At 42.1% G+C, this 23,839-nt stretch overlaps 1 protein-coding gene across 13 annotated transcripts in view; it reads left to right on the top strand.

Moving 5' to 3' along the window:
- The window catches only part of PHACTR4 (phosphatase and actin regulator 4), a 111,214-nt gene that overhangs the window by 84,028 nt on the left and 3,347 nt on the right, over positions 1–23,839 (top strand). For all 13 annotated transcript variants that reach the window (XM_082614523.1, XM_082614532.1, XM_082614524.1 and 10 more), the window contains 9 exons: positions 3,650–3,814; positions 4,325–4,720; positions 9,210–9,813; positions 11,196–11,383; positions 12,163–12,316; positions 18,451–18,506; positions 19,727–19,788; positions 21,104–21,241; positions 21,859–21,935. In XM_082614523.1, the coding sequence (XP_082470649.1) occupies positions 3,650–3,814; positions 4,325–4,720; positions 9,210–9,813; positions 11,196–11,383; positions 12,163–12,316; positions 18,451–18,506; positions 19,727–19,788; positions 21,104–21,241; positions 21,859–21,935 (1,840 nt within the window). The remainder of the gene's footprint in view (positions 1–3,649; positions 3,815–4,324; positions 4,721–9,209; positions 9,814–11,195; positions 11,384–12,162; positions 12,317–18,450; positions 18,507–19,726; positions 19,789–21,103; positions 21,242–21,858; positions 21,936–23,839) is intronic.

Below are 23,839 nucleotides of genomic sequence, written 5' to 3' on the forward strand. Positions count from 1 at the left end.
ATTATTAGCATTGATTATTTCTGGATGTTGGAATGGGAATGTAGGGGATTTTTTTCTTTCTATTTTTCTAAATTTTCTAAATTTTCATGAGTCTATTTGCTTTTTACAGTAGGACACAAAAACTTCTAGGTATTTAGGTGGGTAACTACAGTTATAATGCCTCTGTTGCAGCGCCTTTGGCCATTGTTTTTTGATAATAGCTATTCCTCACTCCATGCGCTCTCCTACCTCTTACCTTTCTTGCTCACTCACCAAACCCCATACATTACTTCTTTCTTGTTTTTCACCTTCATTCAGTCTTTTTTGCCATATGCTTCCTATTGGCTCTTGATCCAAGTTGTTATCAGCTTAGAAGCAAGCTCAGAGGTCCAATTGCTAAGTGAATTGTAGCCATTGGACAAGATGTCCCTCTGCCAACCAGAGAACTGACCTAAACTGTACTCTGTAAGAAGAAACTAAGAGCACTTCCCTGGCGGTACAGTGGTTGAGAATCCACCTGCCAATGCAGGGGACATGGGTTCGATCCCTGGCCCGGAAAGATCCCATATGCTGCGGAGCATCTAAGCCCTTGAGCCACAGCTACTGAGCCTGCACTCTAGAGCCCGCAGGCCAAGAGTACTGAGCCTGTGTGCCACAACTACTGAAGCCCGCGTGCCTAGAGCCCATGCTCCACAACAAGAGAAGCCACCGCAATGAGAAGCCCGCGTGCCGCAACGAAGTGTAGCCCCCACTAGCCGCAACTAGAGAAAGCCTGCATGCAGCAACGAAGACCCAACACAGCCAAAAATAAATAAATAAATTTTTTTTTAAAAAAGAAGAAACTAAGAGATGGGCCTCACAGCCTGGCTTACATATCTCCAGTTTAGGCTAAAAGCAGTATTGGAACCTTGCAGTTCTTTTCATACTCAGAGATGGCTTTTGGCTTGATTATGGTTCTGACTTGACTATATTATAAAATATGTAATGGATTTTCTGAGTTGGGGGTTGAGAGGCACTCATAGATGTTGAGGCCAGATTCTCTTTCTATTCTGTTAGCATTTAGCACAAACCCTTTGCATTAAACATAAGAAGTTTGGGACTTCCCTGGTGGCACAATGGTTAAGAATCCACCTGCCAATGCAGGGGACACGGGTTCGAGCCCTGGTCCGGGAAGATCCCACATGCCGTGGAGCAACTGAGCCCGTGCACCACGACTACTGAGCCTGCGCTCCAGAGCCCGCGAGCCACAACTATTGAGTCCACGTGCCACAACTACTGAAGCCCACACGTCACAACTACTGAAGCCCATGGGCCTAGAGCTCATGCTCAGCAATAAGAGAAGCACTGCAATGAGAAGCCCGCACACCACAATGAAGAGTAGCCCCAGCTCGCTGCAACTAGAGAAAGCCCGTGCACAGCAACAAAGACCCACTGCAGCTAAAAATAAATAAATGAATTTATTTTTTTAAATATGTGTATATATAAGAAGTTTTACTTCAAAGTAGACAATCCTGATTAAGTAACTTGCAAGATGACTGATCACTTTTGCTGGTATGTGCTGTGTAGAAACTAATTAATAATGTGTCTTTACCTTTCACTGTATGTTTTTTTGAAAGTAGGGGCTTTGGGGCTTCCCTGGTGGCGCAGTGGTTGAGATTCCGCCTGCCGATGCAGGGGACACGGGTTCGTGCCCTGGTCCGGGAAGATCCCACATGCCGCGGAGCGGCTGGGCCCATAAGCCATGGCCGCTGAGCCTGCACATCCGGAGCCTGTGCTCCGCAACGGGAGAGGCCACAACAGTGAGAGGCCCACATACCGCAAAAAAAAAAAAAAAAAAAAAAAAAGAAAAGAAAAAGAAAAGAAAGTAGGGGCTTTGGGCTTCCCTAGTGGCACAGTGGTTAAGAATCTGCCTGTCAATGCAGGGGACATGGGTTCGAGCACTGGTCTGGGAAGATTTCACATGCCACTGAGCAACTAAGCCCGTGCGCCACAACTACTGAGCCTGCGCTCTAGAGCCTGCGAGCCACAACTACTGAAGCCCACCTGCCTAGAGCCCGTGCTTCACGGCAGGAGAAGCCACTGCAATGAGAAGCCTGAACACTGCAACAAAAGAGTATCCCCCGCTCGCCGCAACTAGAGAAAGCCCGCGCGCAGCAACGAAGACCCAATGCTGCCAAAAATAAATAAATAAAATAAATTTTTTTTAAAAAAGAAAGAAAGTAGGGGCTTTGAAATGATTCATTGCTTTACATTCTAAAAGTCCTGTTTTTGTTAAAGGTGCGCTATATTAACATAAGCAGTAACTTACAACATTTGCATAGCTGTTGTCATCTTGCCCTTTCCTCTGTTTTAAAATTTAAAAAATAGTTGTCAGAATACTTTCACTTTAGAAGTACATTTTTCATTCAGTGCTCATTTGCCTTAGACTTCTACTACTTTTAGCCCAAGCTCCACCTCTTTCTGAGACTGTATGAAGAATGATACTGGCTAATCTCTTAGTAGGAAGTGGTGGGTTGGGGTGAGGGAGTCTGGTCTATGAGAACTCGAGGGACTAACTCAAGAGACACTAAAATTAAGAGTGTCTCCCTATGGAAAACAAAGAGAGTAACTAGAGAGCAAATAGTTCCAGTTCCCATGACACTAGGGGGTGAGACAGTTTTCAGTCTCTAACCTCAGTGTTTCAGTTCTCTCCTCCAAAGGAAACCTCAGCAGTAACTGGGAACACTTGTCTAATTCCTCCATAAAAGGATCTTGCCTACAAGTTTAATAGCGATGAGTGTTCATCCCAAAGCCTGCAGCCTAGTGATCATTCCTGCAGTTTAACTTATAGGAATTCATCATGTGTACCGTGTTTTACCTTTGATGTGTCTATCAGTTCTCCCCCTTGCTGTCCACTCCTAATGCCCTCAGGCACCCTCTGCTATTTCTCACCTACATTCTGCTTCTTATTAGTTTTCCTATTCCAATCACTGCCTAATCCATCCTTCTCACAGCTCTCATTATTAACTTTCTAAAAGACAGAGCAGATCATATCTCTCTCCTACTTTAATTCTTTGGCTTCCTGTTTCCTATAGGATTCAGTCCAGGCTCTTTTACATGGTGCTTGGCACCCTTCATAGCCTGGCTCTTGCTTGCCTTTCCATTCCTATTAACTTTTTCTTATGTGCATCTGTTCTCCTGCCAGGACAAACTAATTGTCAGTTCCCAAACATGTCGAATAATTTCACACCTTCATACATGCTATTTCTTCTTCCTACGTGGTCTTTGCTCATCTTGTCATCGAGTGGCAGGCTCCTACTCCTCCTTTAAGACTCAGTTTAGCTACCACTTTCTGTGAAGCTTTTCTAAGTCCATTCCCACCCCCAAGAAAATTGTTTCTTCATTTGTACCATAGTATTTCACTCATAATAGCTCTTAACATTTAGCATTGTAATTATTTGTGTGAAATAAATGTCTTATTCATGTAGCAAGGCACCCGGCACATAATAGACAATCAAATGTTTGTTGGAAAAAGAATTACTTATTTTCATTACTACTATAAAATCTAAATAATAAGCTAAAACAGGAAGAGGGTTGGATAAAGGGGATAAGAAAGGTTAGAAATTGCCAACTCTTCTCCCTGCCTGACCACACCAGTCCATCAGTTTGCTCTTTCTTTTGGACCTTGCAGGTGGTGAGGATCCAGGGAAGTTGAGCCATGCCACGTTAAAGAATGGCCATACCACCCCCATAGGGAGTGCCAGATCTTCTAGTCCAGTCCAAGTAGAGGAAGAACCAAGAAGAATAGCAAGTCTTAAGAAGCCTATTCCAGAAGAGGACCCAAAGAAGCGACTGGGTAATTAACTCTGAATTTTTTAGTTTAAGAGCCATGGATCAGTCATTCTCATTTACTTCAGGGGTTTACAAGAGCCAGGGGAGAAATAAAATCCAGAGGGACTTCTGTTCTCCTCTAGCAGTTCCTCACCTAGTTGCCACTTTAAGTAGAATTTCTCCCCTCATTCTTGTATTCACAAAATACCTAAGTGTGTGATATTCAAGGACGGAAGAGGATGTTAAATATCAGATAACTGTAGGACTTTTTCAAGCTACACATTCCTCCTCCTCCACCCAAGGGACTCTGTGTCCAGTTTCCTGGCTCTTGTATGAAGAATCACTACCATAACAAGCCTCTCTTATGATTGAGAAAGTGTCATGTACCTTAAGTATGTTGAGGTTGGGAAACTTTGTCCATAAACCAATCTATACATTAAATAATGGATGGAGTTGACCCTAAGCTATGGGTGTGTTAGCTTTTTCAGTCTGTCTTGTAACTCTTTCCTTTTAAATCACATCTGTTATTACACAGGCTCAACTGGAAGCCAGCCTAATTCTGAAGCAGAGTCCATTCCTGAGAATGTACCCAAACAGCCTTTACTTCCCCCTAAAAGACACTTATCCTCTTCTCACGAAGCAAATGAAGGGCAAGCAAAGGATGCCACTTCCTCTGGCAGCACGGCAAGACCACTCTCCTCCACGCCCACCACTGCCATCACCACAGCACCTGCTGCCACCACGGCTGCCACGAGCCCAGCAAAAACTGTTAATTCCTCTGTCCCCCCTTCCCAAGCACCCAGGACTCTGCCTGCTTCTCCTGCCAGCACTAACACTACTGCTGCCCCGAGCCTCACTCATACAGTCCCTGCCAAGCAGCCCCCTGTCCCTCCCCCTAAACCAGCTCACAGAAATAGCAACCCTGTCATTGGTAAGTAAGTCTTTAGATTTCCCTTGTTTGGGGTTTGGTTTGGTTTTAGACAGTTGTTTTATTGGATAACTGGTACAATATTGATTTGGTCTGTGAGAGAGTTCTCCATAGCTTGTCCCTGTGAATGCCCTCAATATAGAAGAAAGCCTTGAAAATGAGGCAGGTGGCTATAAATGGAAACAGAGTGGGGTCAAATATCACTAAAATTAGGTTCAAGTTTTGGGGGATTAATATTTATTTTACTAAAACAATGTTTCTGGACTACTGTTTGTAGCTGGGGGACTGTACATGTGAAGACCACAATGGGTTTGACCTGCTTGGAGAAAAGGGTTTTTTCTTTAACCTACTTTAAACTGCCAGTGCCTTCCTTCAACATAAATCCAGTACATAAAAAGGTGATTGTATAGGTGCCAGTGTAACTTGTGATTCAGTGTCTGGCATAGTACATTCATGGGAAACTGCAAAGATACTTAAATTATCCTGATAAAATCATGTTTTGTCTCAAGAGAGTTAAGAATGCTACTCTTAATAAAATAAGTGGTGGAAGAATGAAAGTAGGGAAGATAACCAGTAACTTTTTATTGGTTTAGTAAATTTTTTATATTTACCTGAATATATTATATTATATTTAGGTCAGTTTTCCTTATATAAATTGAGAGGAATTTTTAAGAAAGGGAGGAGAGGAAAAATGGTAGTTTTTCAAGAAAAATGATATTAGGCTTAGTACTGCTTAAAGTTTTTGTTAATGATTGGAGAAACAAAAAGTGTGCTCATCAAATGGCTAATTAACCAAATTGTATGGAGTGACTAGAACCTTGAAAAACAGGCTTAGAATTCATTGTGACTGTAGCAGGTTGGAGGAGCTTGATAAAAACAGGATGAAGGTTATTATTATTATCACTACCTTGGATGGATAGTGCTGTGTTGACTTATCTCTGAGGACTGAGGAGCTTTCATATGCTTATTTTCAAAACCTCCTTGTGGAGTTTTTTTGTTTTTTTTTTTTTAATATTTATTTATCAAAAAACCCATACATTTTTAGTATAGACATTGTGCAGGATTAAAACATATTCAACTATCAAGATCCACATTCAGGTCTTCCCTGATGGCACAGTGGTTGATAGTCTGCCTGCCGATGCAGGGGACGCTGGTTCTTGCCCTGCCTGGGAGGGTCCCATGTGCCACGGAGGGGCTGGGCCCATGAGCCATGGTCATTGGGCCTGCGTGTCTGGAGCCTGTGCTCCACAGTGGGAGAGGCCATGGCAGTGAGAGGCCCGCGTAAGTTCTAGAGGCTGGAAGTCTGGGGTCAAGGTGCCAGCGTGGTTGGGCTCTGGTGAGAGCTCTCTTCTTGGCTTGCAGATGGTTGCTTTCTTTTTCTGTCCTCACATAGCAGAGAAAGAGAAAGAGGAAGAGGAAGAGGAAAAAGTGTAAGAGAAAAAGAGAGAGAAAGAGAGAGAGAGAGAGAGGGAGGGAGACGTTGTGGAGTTTTATCTATTTTATCTATTATATAGTTAGGGCAATAAGCATGTGAAGAAGTTGTGATTGACTCAGGTTGCAATTAGTGAAAGACGGAAACCAAACACAGCCTTTTCAACTCTGGAGTACACACCTCTGTCCTGTATACTTGTGTTCTCAACCTGTTGTCTAGACAGGGATTCTCATCATGGTCACCTGGAGGGCTTGTTAAAACACAGAGTGCTGGGCTCTGCCCTTAGAGTTTCTAATTCAGTAAGTCTGGGGTAGTGCCTGAGAATTTGCATTTCTGATGAGTTCCCAGATGATGCTGATGCTCCATATATGGGGACCACACATCGAGAACCACAGTTCTACACCAGTAGTACTCCACCCTTTTCAGGGTAAGAGAATATTAAAAAATGATAATGTGGGCTTCCCTGGTGGCGCAGTGCTTGAGAGTCCGCCTGCCAATGCAGGGGACACGGGTTCGTGCCCCGGTCCGGGAGGATCCCACATGCTGTGGAGCGGCTGGGCCCGTGAGCCATGGCCGCTGAGCCTGCGCATCCGGAGCCTGTGCTCCGCAACGGGAGAGGCCACAACAGTGAGAGGCCCGCGTACCGCAAAAAAAAAAAAAAAAAAAAAAAGATAATATGTGTACTGTATCCTGGGCTAAACTGCGGAGGCCACTCTTGGCCTCGGATAAATAGCCCAAAGCAATAGGCCCTGTGACTGAGGGACCAACATCAGTCCACAAGTGGTCCTCGGCAGAAACAGAAAAATAGGATAGTTCACAGAGTTTTTGTTAAGGTTAAGTAGACTTGATTTAAAGAACTATCCTTTAGGGAGTTACCTGCTGGCCTAGTAGTTAGGATTCTGAGCTTTCAGTGCCGTGGCCTGGGTTTAATCCCGGGTCGAGGAACTGAGATCCTACAAGCTGCACGACACAGCCCAAAAAAAAAAAAAAAAAAAGGACTATCCTTTATTCTGAAATTATGGACCTTCCTAATTCTTTGGTGTTAAAAGACCATTTCTTCCATGAAGGGGTTATGTTCATAAGTGGTTTACTGAATATCAAGCCTTAGTTGAGGGAATTCACTGGCAGTCCAGTGGTTAGGGTGCCATGTTTCCACTGCTGGGAACCTGGGTTCAGTCCCTGGCTGGGAACTAAGATCCCACAAGCCACGCAGCATGGCCAAAAAAAAAAAAAGAAGCCTTAGTTGAAAACAATAAAAATTGACAACCTGAGATTGGTTGAGAATCTTTTTAATAGTACTGGTCCATGAAACCCAAACATTTGGAAACCAATGTTTAGACATTGCTATGTCTACTAATGGGCATAATAGTATTAGGACAAATTAGTAGTGTTGGGACTAAGGAAGGACCACCATAAATAACTGAACAGATGAAGGGAATTTGTGACCCCTCCAACGAACATTTTGGCATCTTTCCCACGGAACTACAGCCAAATGCCATTGGGTATTTGTACCAGAGGGTATGTGTACCAGAGGTCATTTCCTTTACTTTTCAGGTATATGTTTTCCTTAAATTACCAAAGGTAATTATTTACTTTATCATTCAAATGTTAAAATACTCAAATTTGGTATTGTCAGGGGTGGGTTTTGTTGTAGATGGAATAGCTAACCACTATTTATAGACAGACAGCAAAAATCCAGTCTACCAAAAAATACCTTTTATTGATCCTGAAATTCACATTTTTTGAATCCTTTCTTATATGTGCATGCAGTATTTTTCTAGAAGGACCTTTTAAAATTTTACTTATGAAGAGTGACATTAAAGCATTATCAGATTATAGCTAGACCTTTACTTTGAATGCTGCCAATGGAATGGCATTTAGTGCAGTTAAATTTTTAATTTAGGGAAACTTGAAGTGTTGCTCTCTAGGTAAGACATATAAAACCTTTGAAAACAAGTGAGGGGTTTGGGTAGAGGGTTAGAGGTTGGTAACCGAGAGAACTACTATTTAATTATTTTGCAAGGTTGACCTTTTGTGATGTGTTGATCCACATCTTAAAAGCCATTTGGAGCTCTCCAAAGGGACTTTGTGGAATCAACACCTGAGACGTTGTGGGCTTTGGGGGATCACATAGGGATATATACTGTCATGATCCAGGGTAGGGGCCTCTCATCTAGTAAACATGTATTGAGGACCCACTATGTGCCAGGCACTGTGCCACACCCTGTGAATATACTGATAGAGACAAGGGGTGCCCTGTTGTCAAGGAGCCCATAGCATAGTGAAGAGTGGAGATGGCGGATTGGACATAAAGGACAAGAAGAGGTGTGGACACTAATAAAAAACAAAGTCAGTGGGATCCAGACGATGGAGCCTCATAATGAGTCCCGGGAACTAGCTGAGTCCTTACCAGTTTGTAGTATGATCTTGGGCAAGTCACGTAACTTCTGTGGCCTCAGTTTTTGTTTTTGCTTCTGTAAAATGGTAAAGGTGATCTCTTGTATAAGAAGAATATGAAGTCAAGGATAGAAAAGCACCTTGCTTTCTTCAAAGGCCTCTGCTATAAAAATGCAAGATATCATTGATAGTTTAATAATAAAGTGCTGAGATATCTAGATATCATTATTTATCAGTATATGGTAACAATGCCTGATAGTGTTTGTTTTTTTGTTTCAGTCTGCATGTTTAAATTTTTTAATGGAGTGCTGTTAGACAAAAGAACTTATTAGTCACATTTTTTGTTCATATTAACTTTATCTACACCAAGATCAAGTCATAAAAAGTTGTCATGTCTATTATCATAGTAAAGAAGTAAGAAGTTTCTCATCAGAGTGTGAAGGTAGTGGTCTTCCTACACCTCTGTACATTTATTAGGGTTTCTAGATATTTAAATATTAATTTTGTTTCAGGATGAGATAGCTAGGGAATGGCAAAGCCATGAAATGGTATAATTTGCCCGAAAGATTAAGACTGAGCTCAGCTCTAATTCTAGGCCCTGGGCTGGCCCCTCAAAGCACTGCAAAGCCATCTTAAATTGAGGTGTTGCTTTCTCTTTTCCAGCTGAACTGTCCCAAGCAATAAACAGTGGTACGTTGTTACTAAAGCCGTCCCCACCTTTACCGCCTAGGAGAGGCATTCCATCAACCTTGGTGTCCACCTCAGAGTCTGCTGCTGCCACTGCCACTACCACAAAAGCACCAAGTGATCAGAAAGAGAAGAGCACGTGCTCTGCGGGCTCCGAACCCCTGCTGATGATCCCCCCTACCGCCCCATCCCCCCCACTGCCTACTCATATACCTCCAGAACCCCCTCGGTCCCCTCCATTCCCTGCTAAGACTTTTCAAGTTGTGCCAGAAATTGAGCTCCCACCTTCCTTAGACCTACCCCAGGAGGTTCCCCAGCAGGAAAGTCAGAAAAGGGAAGTACCCAAGAGGATGTTGGACCACAGCTCTGGGGAGCCCCATATACCCTCTAGGCTGCCCCCAGTCCCACTGCATATCCGAATCCAGCAGGCCCTGACCAGCCCACTCCCCATGGCTCCCCCCTTGGAAGGCTCTCACAGAGCTCACTCATTGCTCTTCGAGAACAGTGACAGCTTTTCTGAGGACAGCAGTACCCTGGGTCGGACCAGGTCACTTCCCATCACTATTGAAATGCTGAAAGTGTGAGTGCCTTTAAAGCTTGCTTCTTGTCCCCTCTTTACTCTAGCTAGCCCTTCTTGGAAAAAATGACTTATAGAGAGAAAATGTGAATAAATTTAAATTAAGAAGAATACTCAACAAATAGGACATGTTCTTGAATTTGAACTTTTACTCTCTTGATTTCTATAACATTGTTCCCATGGCAGAAATTTCCATGATGATACAAAAATTACAAACTTCTGTACTTGAAAATTAAAATCACTATGTATTTTTATATGATATACGGGAAGCAGTGTAACATGGTGCTTAAGAACATTGACCTTGGAGTAAGATAGCTCTGGGTTCAAATCCCAGCTCTGCCTCTTATTTACTAGCGTGCAGTAGTGTATGTTACTTAATCTTCCTGCTCTTCAGTTGTCTAACCTGTAAACAGAAATAATACCTACCACATAGGCTTGTGAGAATGAAATTAGACAAATCTGAAGGCTCTAGTGCCTGGCACAGAACCTGGTAGAGAGGGACAGAGAGAAGCCTAGAGAAAAAGAAGGGAGCTCTGAAAGATAGCTCAGTATTCCAGCCCCACAGACTGAAACTGCTCATCTTTTCTCTCCCTCATCTGTCCCCAAACACTCAATCTGTTCACAGTAGCATTGGTACTTATACTTATTTTGTCTGTCTTTTTAAAATTCAGACAAATTGTGACTGAAGATTAACACTTATTGGCAAGTTGGAAATTTGTCTTACTAATAACTAAAAGAATTGTTATAGAGTTGTTGCAGTATCCTACTTTTTGTTTTTTTTGCCATAATCTTTTGTACTTCCTGGTATTATTTATTTTGCATCCTGGAAAGAGACAGTTTAGGAATTTGAAGTAGACTAAGTCATAGTTTTATGCCTCCAGAGTGTAAAGCAAAGAAGTTAGTTTTCATCCTTCTCTTTGCATCCTTGGTTTAGGAAATGGGTTAAATGTTTTTATTGAGTATCTTCCATGAGCCAAGTACTGTGTTAGATGCTGTGTAATCTTCTCATTCAATCAGACCAAAGCAAACTTGTATCTTATATATTGATCATCAGGGCCCTATGTGCAAGACACTAGTGCATTCTAGAATTTGTCTATTTCATTCTCACAACAAGCCAACAAGGTAGGTATCATTCACATTTACAGAAAAACTAAATAACTTACAAGCTAGTAAATAGGTTGTAGATCTGGGATTTGAACCCAGAGCCCTTTAGATTAATAGCTGCTAAAACGTTTCTTAGCAAGAATGTAAAAATTAAGGGAAATAACTATAAATTATTTCATTCATGGACTTTTTCATGGTTATTCAGTAGTTTGCCTTGCAAATCAGTTATTCTTTATGTCTCTGAAAGGAAAATGTAAAATGTAATTATGTTAATTTGTTAGTCCAGACGATGAAGAAGAGGAGGAGCAGAACCACATATTTTCGTTCGATGCGGATGTAGCATCTACCTCAGTCATTCCTAAACTACCGCAGTGTCTGCAGGAGGAAGAAGAAGGGAAGGAGAGTGACTCGGATTCAGAAGGTCCTATTCAATACCGAGATGAAGAGGATGAAGATGAAAGCCATCATAGTAAGAAAGGGAGGGAAAGAGAAGGAGAAAGTTCTCTTACAGATAAAGCTGTGTGGTGGTCTTAGCAAGTGTAAGATGCATGGAAGCAGGCACCCTCTCCCATCGAGTCATCTGGCTGACTGCTCTTGGAAGGCTCTGTGAAAGACTCTTGTCCCTGCTGTTCCCGTTGTTATAACAAGCCAGTGACAGGGAGCCCAGTAGGTTGAGTCAATCCGTTTTTTATGTGTTTGATTTTGATTTAAAAATTATTTACCTTGATGGTATTAAAGAATGTGGAGTAAAGGAAAGTTGGTATTTGGGCTTTGTGGAAAAGACAAAGGTGATGCTCTCCTTCAGCCTAGTGAGCTTCCTGTGTTCATGGGGCAAAGAAAAAAAAACATGTTCATGTACACACATCTGCGAATAATAGAAATCTGATTCCTAAAAGTGGAAAGCAGCTTTAAGAATAGGAACCTTATGAGGTGTGTTAGTGCAAATGCCTCTGTGTTGTAATTCAGAGGCTGTCCCCTGCTTAGACCATCCCTCCTCTAGCAACTCTTACTAAGAAGAAAAATGTAGACAGAACTGGTAGAAGGGAAAAGATATTTTTAGCCCGTCTGAGGCCATCTGCTAAAAAGATTTTTAGATGTCCTCAGCTTTACCCCCACCTCTCTGTTAGGTGGATCATCAGAGGCCAGCTAGGAAGATGGGATTATGATATTGTTTATTCAGACTCTTGCCTAGCTCCAGGTGAGGTTGAGCTTTAAGCTTCTACATGTTTTTCTTTCCCTTGTCCAAAGGTGCTCTGGCCAACAAAGTGAAGAGAAAAGACACACTGGCAATGAAGTTGAACCACAGACCCAGTGAACCTGAAATGAACATGAATTCTTGGCCTCGAAAAAGCAAAGAGGAGTGGAATGAAATACGGCACCAGATTGGGAACACGCTGATCCGGTAGGCCTTTTCTTAGAATAGATTGATTTGATTTGATTATGCCAGTATATGTCTTAGAGACATACTTTGTGGTGGAGCATGCAGGTATCTTTTTTTTTTAATTTTAGAAATAGCATAATTTTTAAAAACACACATTGTACACAGATGGGTATCTTCTGAGAGTTTGGAAATTAAGGAACTAGGTGGCTCTCAGAGCTTTAAACCATGAGATAGATCTCACAGCTTTACACCATAAGATAAACGTTAAGTATGGTTTTTTTCAAAGTTTCTAAGGATTTAGGTGGCTCCCAGGACAGCAAGCCTCTTCTGGCTTGCTCAACCACGAGGTGCCAGCCCAGTTAAAAAGCACACACATAATTTCCATTGTATCTGTTTCACATGTTCCATGCAACTGCCTCCTTTCAACGTGTTAGTATATTTTTCAAGTCAGCTGGAACCAAAAGCATAGAGAGACTGAACGCAGGCCAGCTTCCTGCATATGTACTACACGTAGAGTCCAGGTATACAGACATGTGTTTGCCCACCTCAGATGTTCCTCTCGGAAAGTGGAACTCCTGGCGTATTCCTTAAAAACAATTAAATAAGGATGCCTGTTAATTAAAATATATTCTCCTCTCCTACCTCAGACACCTGGCTTTGCTGATGGCAGTCTTAATGCAGAACTGTGGCCCTCTGAGTGTCAGCAAGAGACCATCAAGATTAGGAATTAGTTAAGAATGGGGATTTTTTTTTTCTTTTAGTTTTATTGAGATATATTTGACATACGGCACTGTATAAGTTTAAGGTATAGAGCATAATGATTTGACTTGCATACATCATGAAATGATGACCACAATAAGCTTAATGAACATCCATCGTCTCCTATAGATACAAAATAAAAGAAACAGAAAAAAAAAATATTTTCCTTGTGATGAGAACTCTTAGGCTTTACTCTTTTAACAACTTTGATATATAACATACATGTTAATTATATTAATCATGTTGTACATTACATCCCTAGTATGTATTTATTTTATAACTGGAAGTTTGTACCTTTTGACCACCTTCATCCAGTTCCCCCTGTCCACCCCCTGCCTCTGGTAACCACAAATCTGATCTCTTTTTCTATAAGTTTGTTTGGTTGGTTTTTGGAGTATAATAGACCTACAATACTATATTAGTTCCTGGTGCACAACATAGTGGTTTGATATTTCTATACATTGCAAAATGATCACCACAATAAGTCTAGTTACCATCTGTCACCATACAAAGATATTACATTATTATTGACTATATTCCCACACTGTATATTTCATCCAAGAATGGGGATCTTTAATAATAGATTCCTTTTGCTTTATTGCAATGCTGGTTGCTCGTCTCTGAGTGTTTTTTCCCAGGTCATAATCGTCGTAGAAGAGTTTGTTGGACACCAGCAATGAATAGTCTAAAATTAAAATGTAGAAATACAAGAGATTAACATTTACAATAGCAATTTACAATACCATCAAAAATCTTTAAATTAAACCTGTGGATAAACCTGATGAAAGATTGTGTAAGACCTATGCACTGAAAAGTATAAAATAATGCTGAAGAAAGTAAAGAAGACCTAAATATATGGAGACAAATAACATATTCATGGATCAGAAGTCTCAGTATTATCAAGACATCAGTAGATTTAATGCAGTTCCAATCAAAATACCCCCAGTAGGCTTTAATTGACAAACTGATTCTAAAATTGTTACGGAAATATAAAGCAACTGTGAAAAAGAACAGGACTGGAGGACTAACACTGTCTTATTTTAAGACATATTATAAAGCTAAAGTAACCTAAACAGTATGGTACTGATGTAAAGGTAGGAGAGACAAAGAAATCAATGGAACAGAAAAGAGAGCCCAGAAATAGACCCACCCATATATGTGCAACTCATTTATGACAAAGGTAAAAAGACAATTTCATTGAGAAGGGATGGTCTTTTCAACAAATGGTCCTGGCACAAAAATAGCTTCAATTCATGCAGTATACCAGACAAAAAATTAACTCAAAATGGATCATAGACTTAAATATGAGAGCTAAAACTGTAAAATTTCTAGAATATGGGTTAAAGAAAGATTTCATAGATATGATCTCAAAGCATGGTTCTTAAGAGAAAAACATTGGTAAATTGCACTTCATCAAAATTAAAATTTTTTGTTCTGTGAAAGACACTGTTTAAAAAAAATGTAAAAATAAGCCACAAACTGGGAGAAAAATATTTGCAAACCATGTATCTGATAAAGGTCTTATATCTAGAATATATGAAGAACTCTCCAAACTCAATAAGAAACAACCCACTTTTTAAAAGGTGGGGGAGGGCCTCCCTGGTGGCGCAGTGGTTGAGAGTCCGCCTGCCGATGCAGGGGATACGGGTTCGTGCCCCGGTCTGGGAGGATCCCATATGCCGCGGAGCGGCTGGGCCCATGAGCCATGGCCGCTGAGCCTGTGCGTCCGGAGCCTGTGCTCCGCAACGGGAGAGGCCACAACAGTGCGAGGCCCGTGTACAGAAAAAAAAAAAAAAAAAAAAAAGGTGGGGGAAGCAAGGACTTCCCTGTTGATCCAGTGGGTAAGACTCTGCCCTCCCAATGCAGGGGGCCCGGCATGTGGAAGATCCCACATGCAGTACAGTAACTAAGCCCGTGCGCCACAACTACTGAGCCTGTGCTCTAGAGCCGCGTGCCACAGCTACCGAAGCCCGTGCACCTAGAGCCAGTGCTCCGCAGCAAGAGAAGCCACTGCAATAAGAAACCCGCACACCGCAATGAAGAGTAGCCCCTGCTCACCGCAACTAGAGAAAGCTGGCGCACAGCAATGAAGACCCAACGCAGCCAAAAATAAATAAATAAGTAAACAAATAAATTTATTTTTAAAAATAAATAATAAAAGACTGATAATATTAAGAGTTGCTGGGGCTTTCCTGGTGGCACAGTGGTTGAGAGTCTGCCTGCTAATGCAGGGGACACGGGTTTGAGCCCTGGTCTGGGAAGATCCCACATGCCGCGGAGCGGCTGGGCCCGTGAGCCACAACTACTGAGCCTGCGCGTCTGGAGCCTGTGCTCCGCAACAAGAGAGGCCGCAATAGTGAGAGGCCCGTGCACCGCGATGAAGAGTGGCCCCCGCTCGCCGCAATTAGAGAAAGCCCTCGCACAGAAACGAAGACCCAACACAGCAAAAATAAATAAATAAAAATTAATTTTAAAAAAAAGTTGCTGAGGATGAGGCCCAGCTGGATTCTCACACAGTGGTGGTAAAATAGACTGGGAGTGTAAAATAGACTACTTTGGAAAACAATTTGTAAGTTTCTTTAAAAAAAATGAAACAACATATGATCCAGCCATTCCATTATTTCTAATAGTCCCCCCAAAATAGAAACAACCTAAATGTCCATCAAAACATAAATGGATGAACATGAACATAGTCCTGTGGTGGAATACTACAGAGCAGTAAACAGGAATGAACTATTTATAATGCCACTACTTGGGTGGATCTCAGTAATTATCCTGAGTGAAAGAAGCTAGACAAAGAGTACATACTGTATGATTTTATATAAAATTTTAGAAAATGAAAACTAAGTTATAGTTACATAAAACAGATCAGTGGTTGCCTGGGGGCAGGGAAGTTGAGAGTAAATAAAGCAGATGAGTGTTTGCCTGGAGGCAGGGAGGTAGAGATTACAAAGGAAATGAAATTTTGTCAGGGAGGTTGTAGTGGGTAGAGTTGTATGTTCCAAAATAAATCCTAATCTCTGGAACCTTTGAATGTGACCTTATTTGGACAGAGGGTCTGTGTAGATATAATCAACTTAAGATGAGGTCATACTGGATTAGGTAGGTTCTAATCCAATGACTGGTGTCCTCATAAGAGGAGGGAAATTGGGACGGATAGACACAGACACACACACAGAGAACGCTGTGTGACTAAGGCAGATACTGGAATGATGCATCTACAAGCCAAAGAACACCAAGGACAGCTGGCAACCACCAGAATCTAGGAGAGAAGCATGGAACAAATTCTCCCTCTGAAACTTCAGAAGGAACCAACCTTTCTAACACCTTGATTGTGGACTTCTGGATTCCAGAACTGTGAGAGAATAAGTGTCTGTTATAAGCCATTCACTTTGTAGTAATTTGTTACAGCAGCCCTAGGAAATCAGTCCAAGGGTGATAGACATGTTCCTTACCATGATTGTGGTGACGATTTTTTTTTTTTTAAGATTTTTACCCTGAGGAACTAAATCGTTTAATGAACTCTTTTTTTTTTAATGTATTTATTCATTTATTTATTTTATTTTTGGCTGTGTTGGGTCAACATTGCTGCATGCGGGCTTTCTCTAGTTGTGGCGAGCGGGGGGTTACTCTTCATTGTGGTGCGCAGGCTTCTCATTGCCGTGGCTTCTCTTTGTCACAGAGCACGGGCTCTAGGCACGCAGGCTTCAGTAGTTGTGGCACACGGGCTCCGTAGTTGTGGCTCACGGGCTCTAGAGCTCAGGCTCAGTAGTTGTGGCGCACGGGCTTAGTTGCTCCGCGGTGTGTGGGATCTTCCCTGACCAGGGCTCAAACCCGTGTCCCCTACATTGACAGGCAGATTCCTAACCTCTGCACCACAGGGAAGTCCGGTGATGATTTTATAGGGACATACATATGTCAAAATATCAAATCATGCAATTTATTGTATGTCGTTTATACCTTCGTAAAGCTGTGGTGGTGTTTTTTTTTAATGAACATTGAAAACAGAAACGCTTTGAAATGCATAAAGTTGTAAATTGTATCTAACCTGGGGGTGGGAGCTTTCCATGCAGCTCAAGAGTTGCTAGCACGTAGTTCAGATGCTGTCAGAGCCTGTGCATCAACAGTAAGAAAGGAGGGACTGTCTGAGTCCAGAGATGACAAGTCGTCATTGGTGAGTAACACCTCAGAACTGGGGGTGAGAGGAGAAACTTCACCACATATTCCAGAGAGGACTGAAAGTAAAATCACAGATGTTACAGAAGAGAACTCAAATTCAAAGCGACAAGCTCAAATTCCAGTGGTTCCTAAAACACTGGTTTAAAAATCAAAGGAGAAGGCTTCCCTGGTGGCGCAGTGGTTGAGAGTCCGCCTGCCAATGCAGGGGACGTGGGTTCATGCCCCGGTCCGGGAGGAGCCCACATTGCCGCAGAGTGGCTGGGCCCGTGAGCCATGGCCACTGAGCCTGCGTGTCCGGAGCCTGTGCTCCGCAACGGGAGAGGCCACAACAGTGACAGGCCCGCGTACTGCAAAAAAAAAAAAAAATCAAAAGAGAGGCTTCCCTGGTGGCGCAGTTGTTAAGAATCCGCCTCCCAACGCAGGAGACACAGGTTCGAGCCCTGGTCTGGGAAGATCCCACATGCCACGGAGCAACTAAGCCCGTGTGCCACAACTACTGAAGCCCGCGCACCCTAGAGCCCACGCTCTGCAACAAGAGAAGCCACTGCAATGAGAAGCCTGTGCACCACAACAAAGAGTAGCCCCCGCTCGCCGCAACTAGAAAAAGCCCGCGTGCAGCAACGAAGACCCAACACAGCCCAAAATAAATAAATCAATCAAAATCAAAAGAGGATTTCCCTGGCGGTCCAGTGGTTAAGACTCCACACTTCCAGTGCGGGGGGCGCAGGTTCAGTCCCTGGTTGGGGAAGTAAGATCCTACATGCTGCACAGCCAAAAAAAAAAAGAAAACAAAAAAAAATAAAAAGAGGAAGATCAGTGTCATATGGGAAGCATTACACACACATACACACACACACACACACACACACAGTCTCAGTCCTCATTCTGGTTTCCTAAATGAGAATTTTTATTAATATCTTTGAGGATCTGTGTTAACCTGTATGCTGAAGGAGCAAATGTGTTTGGTTGCCACCAGAACAGTCCAAATCTTCATTTTACACATGAGTAATTCAAGGTCTAACTGAGTTTTTGTGGTGATAGGGCTTGCTGGCATCAAAGCTAGAACTAGAATCCTGGCCTCCTGTTTGCCTGTACAATTCCTTTTTATGTTGTAATATCTGTATTAACACTTTCAGTGTGAAAAGTGTTTCATAAACAGATCTTTATAAACAGGACCGGGAGATTTAACATAGACAATATTCTTATTTCCTTTTTAGACGACTGAGTCAAAGACCAACACCAGAAGAACTAGAACAACGAAACATACTACAACGTGAGTCCAGCTGTGGAAATGAAGTCGTATAGATTTTCTTTGTGTGTTTCTGACTTTAATACACATGACAGAAAAGAGAAGCATTTTTCAACAAGGGCCAAGGAGAGAGTATTCTAGCCAAGGAAGGAGTATTGATACTTTTTACCCCTGAAGGAACATAGTTCCCCCCAAACTTCCTTTACAAGATATCATTATAATATTGTTTAGTAGTAGTGTACTGGGATACTCCAGAAAATTGTATTTTAATTTTCTCATAGTATCCTGTACCTACCTTGGGCATTTGAGAGGTTTTGACAGCGTGTGCTGCCCAACTTTTCTCTGTCTTAAGAGAGGTAAGGTAGTGGTTGTATATTTGGAGTGGACCTTCCTATTCCTAGTGTCTGAGAGCGGGGACCCAGAGCAAGCCCCAAATGCAGCAGTTGTTGTGCCTTTTTCATCTCTTAAGGCTTTCATACCTCCAAAGTCAGAAAATAGGACCATGTATTTAATTTGCTTTCTGTTTATGTAAATGACTAACTGAAATAGCATTCTAATCCAGTACAGATTTATTTTTCCCGATTATAGGGTGAAATTTGTCCTTAAATACCTCCACCCTGAGGAGGATTAGGCTTCATAGGGTTACAAGTGTGGGAGCCTTTATAGACTCACCATGTGAAACCTAGTGTGAGCTCCATTCTCCATTGTTAGTGGTTACTCTTGAGCAAAGATCTGCGAAGTTTTTCTTACAGGGCACATAGTAAATATTTTCAACTTTGCAGGCCAAAAAGCACAAGGAAGCTATTATGTAGGTACTTATCAAACCATTCAAAATGTAACCATTTAAAAATGTAAAGGCCATTCTTAGCTCATGGGCAGGAAAAGTACAGGCAGCTGGCCAGATTTGATACCATAGTCGGCTGACCCATGCTCTTAAGTATTTGACTACACCAGTTGACAAGAAAATTGTCTTGATTAACCAGTCCCAAAGTAAGTATTTTATTCTGACTTGGAACCTGTAAGAAATATCTGTGTATGGGACTTCCCTGGCAGTCCAGTGGTTAAGACTCCAGGCTTCCACTGCAGGGGGCCCGGGTTCAATCCCTGGTCAGGGAACTAAGATCCCACATGTCATGGGGTACGGCCAAAAAAAAAAAAGAAATATCTGTGTGTAATTCTGAAACGTTTGATATGCAGATTGCCATTTTGAAGTAATATTCTTTGTTTGTGACTGTCAACTGTAGCTAAAAATGAAGCTGATCGTCAGGCAGAAAAACGAGAGATTAAACGTCGGCTCACTAGAAAGGTACACTGCCTCAGTCTGTCCACTCACTGTGTGTCTTGTATTTGAATGACCTATTTGACTGGAAAGAAAGAAATGTGACTTGAATTGCCATAGATTGCTGGGAAAATAGAACACATGATGAAAATACAGAAAACAACACAGCATTATAAGAACTTTTTTTCCCCCATTTTTACTGTTTAAAGAAAGCCTGGCACAAGAAGGTGCTCAATAAATGTTTGCACAAGTTTTGACCTTTTATTTGGTAGACCTGGGATTTTGGTTTAGACTATAAAAGCTGTTGATGTATGGAAATAGTAACAGGAGGAGTGTGTAGAATTCAATTTTGCAAGGCAAACTGGTGGTTTTCTAATCAGAGAAAGAACTGAACTTGACCCTTAGTAACACCTGAAAAGTATGAAAAACCAAATAGGATTTTCTCATTGGTCCCAAATCAGTTAGGGTAGAATCTTTTCTGTACCAGACTTGTGTTAGCCCTTAAACTCTGGGATTAAGCCCTTTTTCCTTTCCCTCCCTCCATAATAGTTGGTAGTTACCTCCTGTAGATTCTTGGAGTTGGTCTGAGTTCTCTAGACATTTCTTAAAATGTATAAGAATCCCCAGGAGAGCAAGGAATCTAGGCATTTTCCTCCTGATTTTTCCCACTTCTCCCCTTCCCCAGGACCAGAGGAATTATCCTTGATAGATTGGGGGTGGCTAGAGGCCATCACTGGACTTCATGCCTTCAGATTGAGCAAGTTACCTGATTGTTCAACCTTAAATCATGATTTGTTACAGAATCTGATATCTTGGGTATTATTCATGGTGAAAGGAAATTCACCCTTAATATTACCCATTAATAGATATTGCTTTCATATTAAATGTATTCACTTTCTAATGTATTAGATATGAATTTGTAGCCCTGACCCTTTTGCTACCCAAAATGTGGACCATGAAGCAGAAGCATTGGCATCACCTGGAGTTTGTAAGAGATGCAGAATCTCAGGCCCCACCCCAGATCTGCTTAGTCAGAATCTACACTTTAACCACATCCCCAAGTGGTTTGTATGCATGTTGAAGTTTGAGAAGCACTGGTTATACCGGTTTATAGCAATGGTTCTCTGTCTTGGCTGTGCACTGTGGAGCTTAAAGAAACAAACAATCTCCTGATACCCAGAATCTCTGAAGATGGACCCAGGGATCAGTCACGTTTAAAGGTCCCCAGCTGATTCTGATGTGCATTGAAAGGTTGAAGCTCTGGATTAGAGGCAGTTTGAATGCATGATTGATGCCTAACTAACTCCTGGCATAGTGAACTGAGAGCCTCCATTTCTTTCAGCTCAGTCAAAGGCCAACTGTGGCTGAACTACTTGCCAGGAAGATTCTGAGGTTTAATGAATACGTGGAGGTAACAGATGCTCATGATTATGACCGGCGAGCTGACAAACCGTGGACCAAACTGACCCCTGCCGACAAGGTGTCTGTCGTCTGTCTCTCTTTCTTTATTGGAAGGGTACAAGACATTAACTAGAAGGGGGAACCATAACAAAATTTCTACTTCTCGTATAATGTTAAATATCTAAGGTACAAAATACCAAGATGTACCAACCAAAACTTTATACTAATGACTTCACCACCACCACCAAAACTGAAACAGAAGAAAATCCCTGCTACATCACAGAGTACAAAAATCTGGAAATACAACACATTTTTTAACAGTGGTTATGTTTGGTTGGAGGGAGTTTGGATGGTATATCTTAGTAATTACCCATATTTCACTTTTATAACAGGAAAAGCATTTTTACATGCTGTGGAAACTATAAAAAGTACAATATCTCTTTGGAGGTCTTCAAGTGTTTTGATTTAACTGGAGATTTCAGGTTTATTATGAGATGAAGGGTGTCAGGAAAGGCGATATGCATCAGGCTCAGAGCTTCACCCAATGTGTTGACCTGGCTTCCTCCCTCCCTCTGGGTTGCCTTCCAGGGGTCGCAGTCACTCACAGAGTTAAGCACAGTAGAGACTAGGTGGCAGATACACTGCTGTACTCTAGCAGACAGAAGATGCTGAAGCGTTTTTGTTTCTACTCTGCAGGCCGCCATAAGAAAAGAATTAAATGAATTTAAAAGCTCAGAGATGGAAGTTCATGAGGAGAGCAAACATTTTACACGGTAAGACCCAAATACTGTGAGCTAAGTAGAGCTCCACCAAAAAGCAAATGTAGCAGAGTTGTTCAGCTAGGAAGAACTCTAATGACATAGTTAAAAGAACAACACTCAGTGTTAATTGCAAGAAGACTACGTTAAGAGAAACAGATGAGAACTAAGAGGCATAGTTCATGCCTTACTGAGTATGGCATTTTATGTATATTATCTCATTTAATCCTTGCAGCAAACATACCAGGTGTGTTCATATCCCCATTTTCTTGATGAGGAAGTAGACTCAAAAAGGTTAAGTAACGTGCTTGACTTGCACAACCAGGATGTGGGGAAAGGAATGAATGACTAAAAGCCACGGGGTGCTCTCTTCTCTGCACTTCACTGTCCCAGGTTATGGATGAGGAACTGTTGCTGAGCTAGACAACAACCTGCCCTCTCTGGTTTCAGTCCTTTCTAGCACAGTTGATCTTACCAATTTAGTGTATAAACATCATGAAACAAGCCAAGAAGCATTTTGATTTGGAATTACTGTTGTGATTAAGGACCCAGCCCATACCTAAAGACTCAGCGAGCCACAAATGGAATCAGTAAAAGTATCTAGGTGACTCTCAGAACATTTATAAAAGGAGGCTAAATGAAAGAAGTTATAATGACAATTACAGTTTGCTGTAAAAAAAAAAAGAAGCAAAATTGGAAAATAAAATGTTAAACATTTTTTCGATCACAGTACAGACAAATGGTTATTTTTTTTTTTTTTTGCGGTATGCGGGCCTCTCACTGTTGTGGCCTCTCCCGTTGCGGAGCACAGGCTCCGGATGCGCAGGCCCAGCGGCCATGGCTCACGGGCCCAGCCGCTCCGCGGCATATGGGATCCTCCCAGACCGGGGCACAAACCCGTATCCCCTGCATCGGCAGGCGGACTCTCAACCACTGCGCCACCAGGGAGGCCCGGTTATTTTAACTACGGAATTTTTTTGTACTGAACTCTGACAGGATTAGAGAAGGCAGATTCTTTGAACAATAGTAACACCATTCACGGTGCTGTAATATGAGCTCAAATAACAAACCATACGTGCCAGCAAGGAGATTATAGTCTAATCCAGGAAGAGACCTATGTACCACTGTGTACAATCAATGTGATAAATGCCTCAGTCATTCTGAGGCCTGAATCTGTCAGTGTTTCGTATCCCAACTCCACCATTTCCTGGCTTTGTCAGTGTTAGCTTTTTTTTTTTAATAAATTTATTTATTTGTTTGTTTATTTATGGCTGTGTTGGGTCTTCGTTGCTGCGTGCGGGCTTTCTCTAGTTGCGGTGAGCGGGGGCTACTCTTCGTCGTGGTGCGCGGGCTTCTTATTGCAGTGGCTTCTCTTGTTGCAGAACACGGGCTCTAGGCACGTGGGCTCAGTAGTTGTGGCTTTCAGGCTCTAGAGCACAGGCTCAGTAGTTGTGGCGCATGAGCTTAGTTGCTCTGCGGCATGTGGGATCTTCCGGGACCAGGGCTCGAACCCGTGTCCCCTGCATTGGCAGGCAGATTCTTAACCACTGCACCACCAGGGAAGTCCAGCGTTAGCTATTTTTATTAGTAGTAGTATTAGTAGTAAAGTACCATATTGAGCAACAATACAGGAAAGTCAGAGAGAAAGTGACATTTAGGCTGCATCTTAAATTATGTAAAATAATTTATTTGGACAGGGAGGAAGGAAGGAACATTGTAAGCCGAACTACCAGCTTTAGCAAGACTTTGGGAGGCAGGAAAATGCGTGTTCTGAGTAATAGAACGTGTAGCTGGAGCAAAGGATGGATGGGGGCAGCATGGTGAAGGTGAGACTAGCAAGATGGGTTACAGTCATGTTCTGAAGAGCTTTGACTCATGCTAGGATATTGGAACCATTGGAGTTCTGTGTATTTGGGAAA

This window comes from Mesoplodon mirus (genome assembly GCF_964341445.2).
Source record: "Mesoplodon mirus genome assembly, chromosome: 3".
Classification (NCBI taxonomy): domain Eukaryota; kingdom Metazoa; phylum Chordata; class Mammalia; order Artiodactyla; family Ziphiidae; genus Mesoplodon; species Mesoplodon mirus.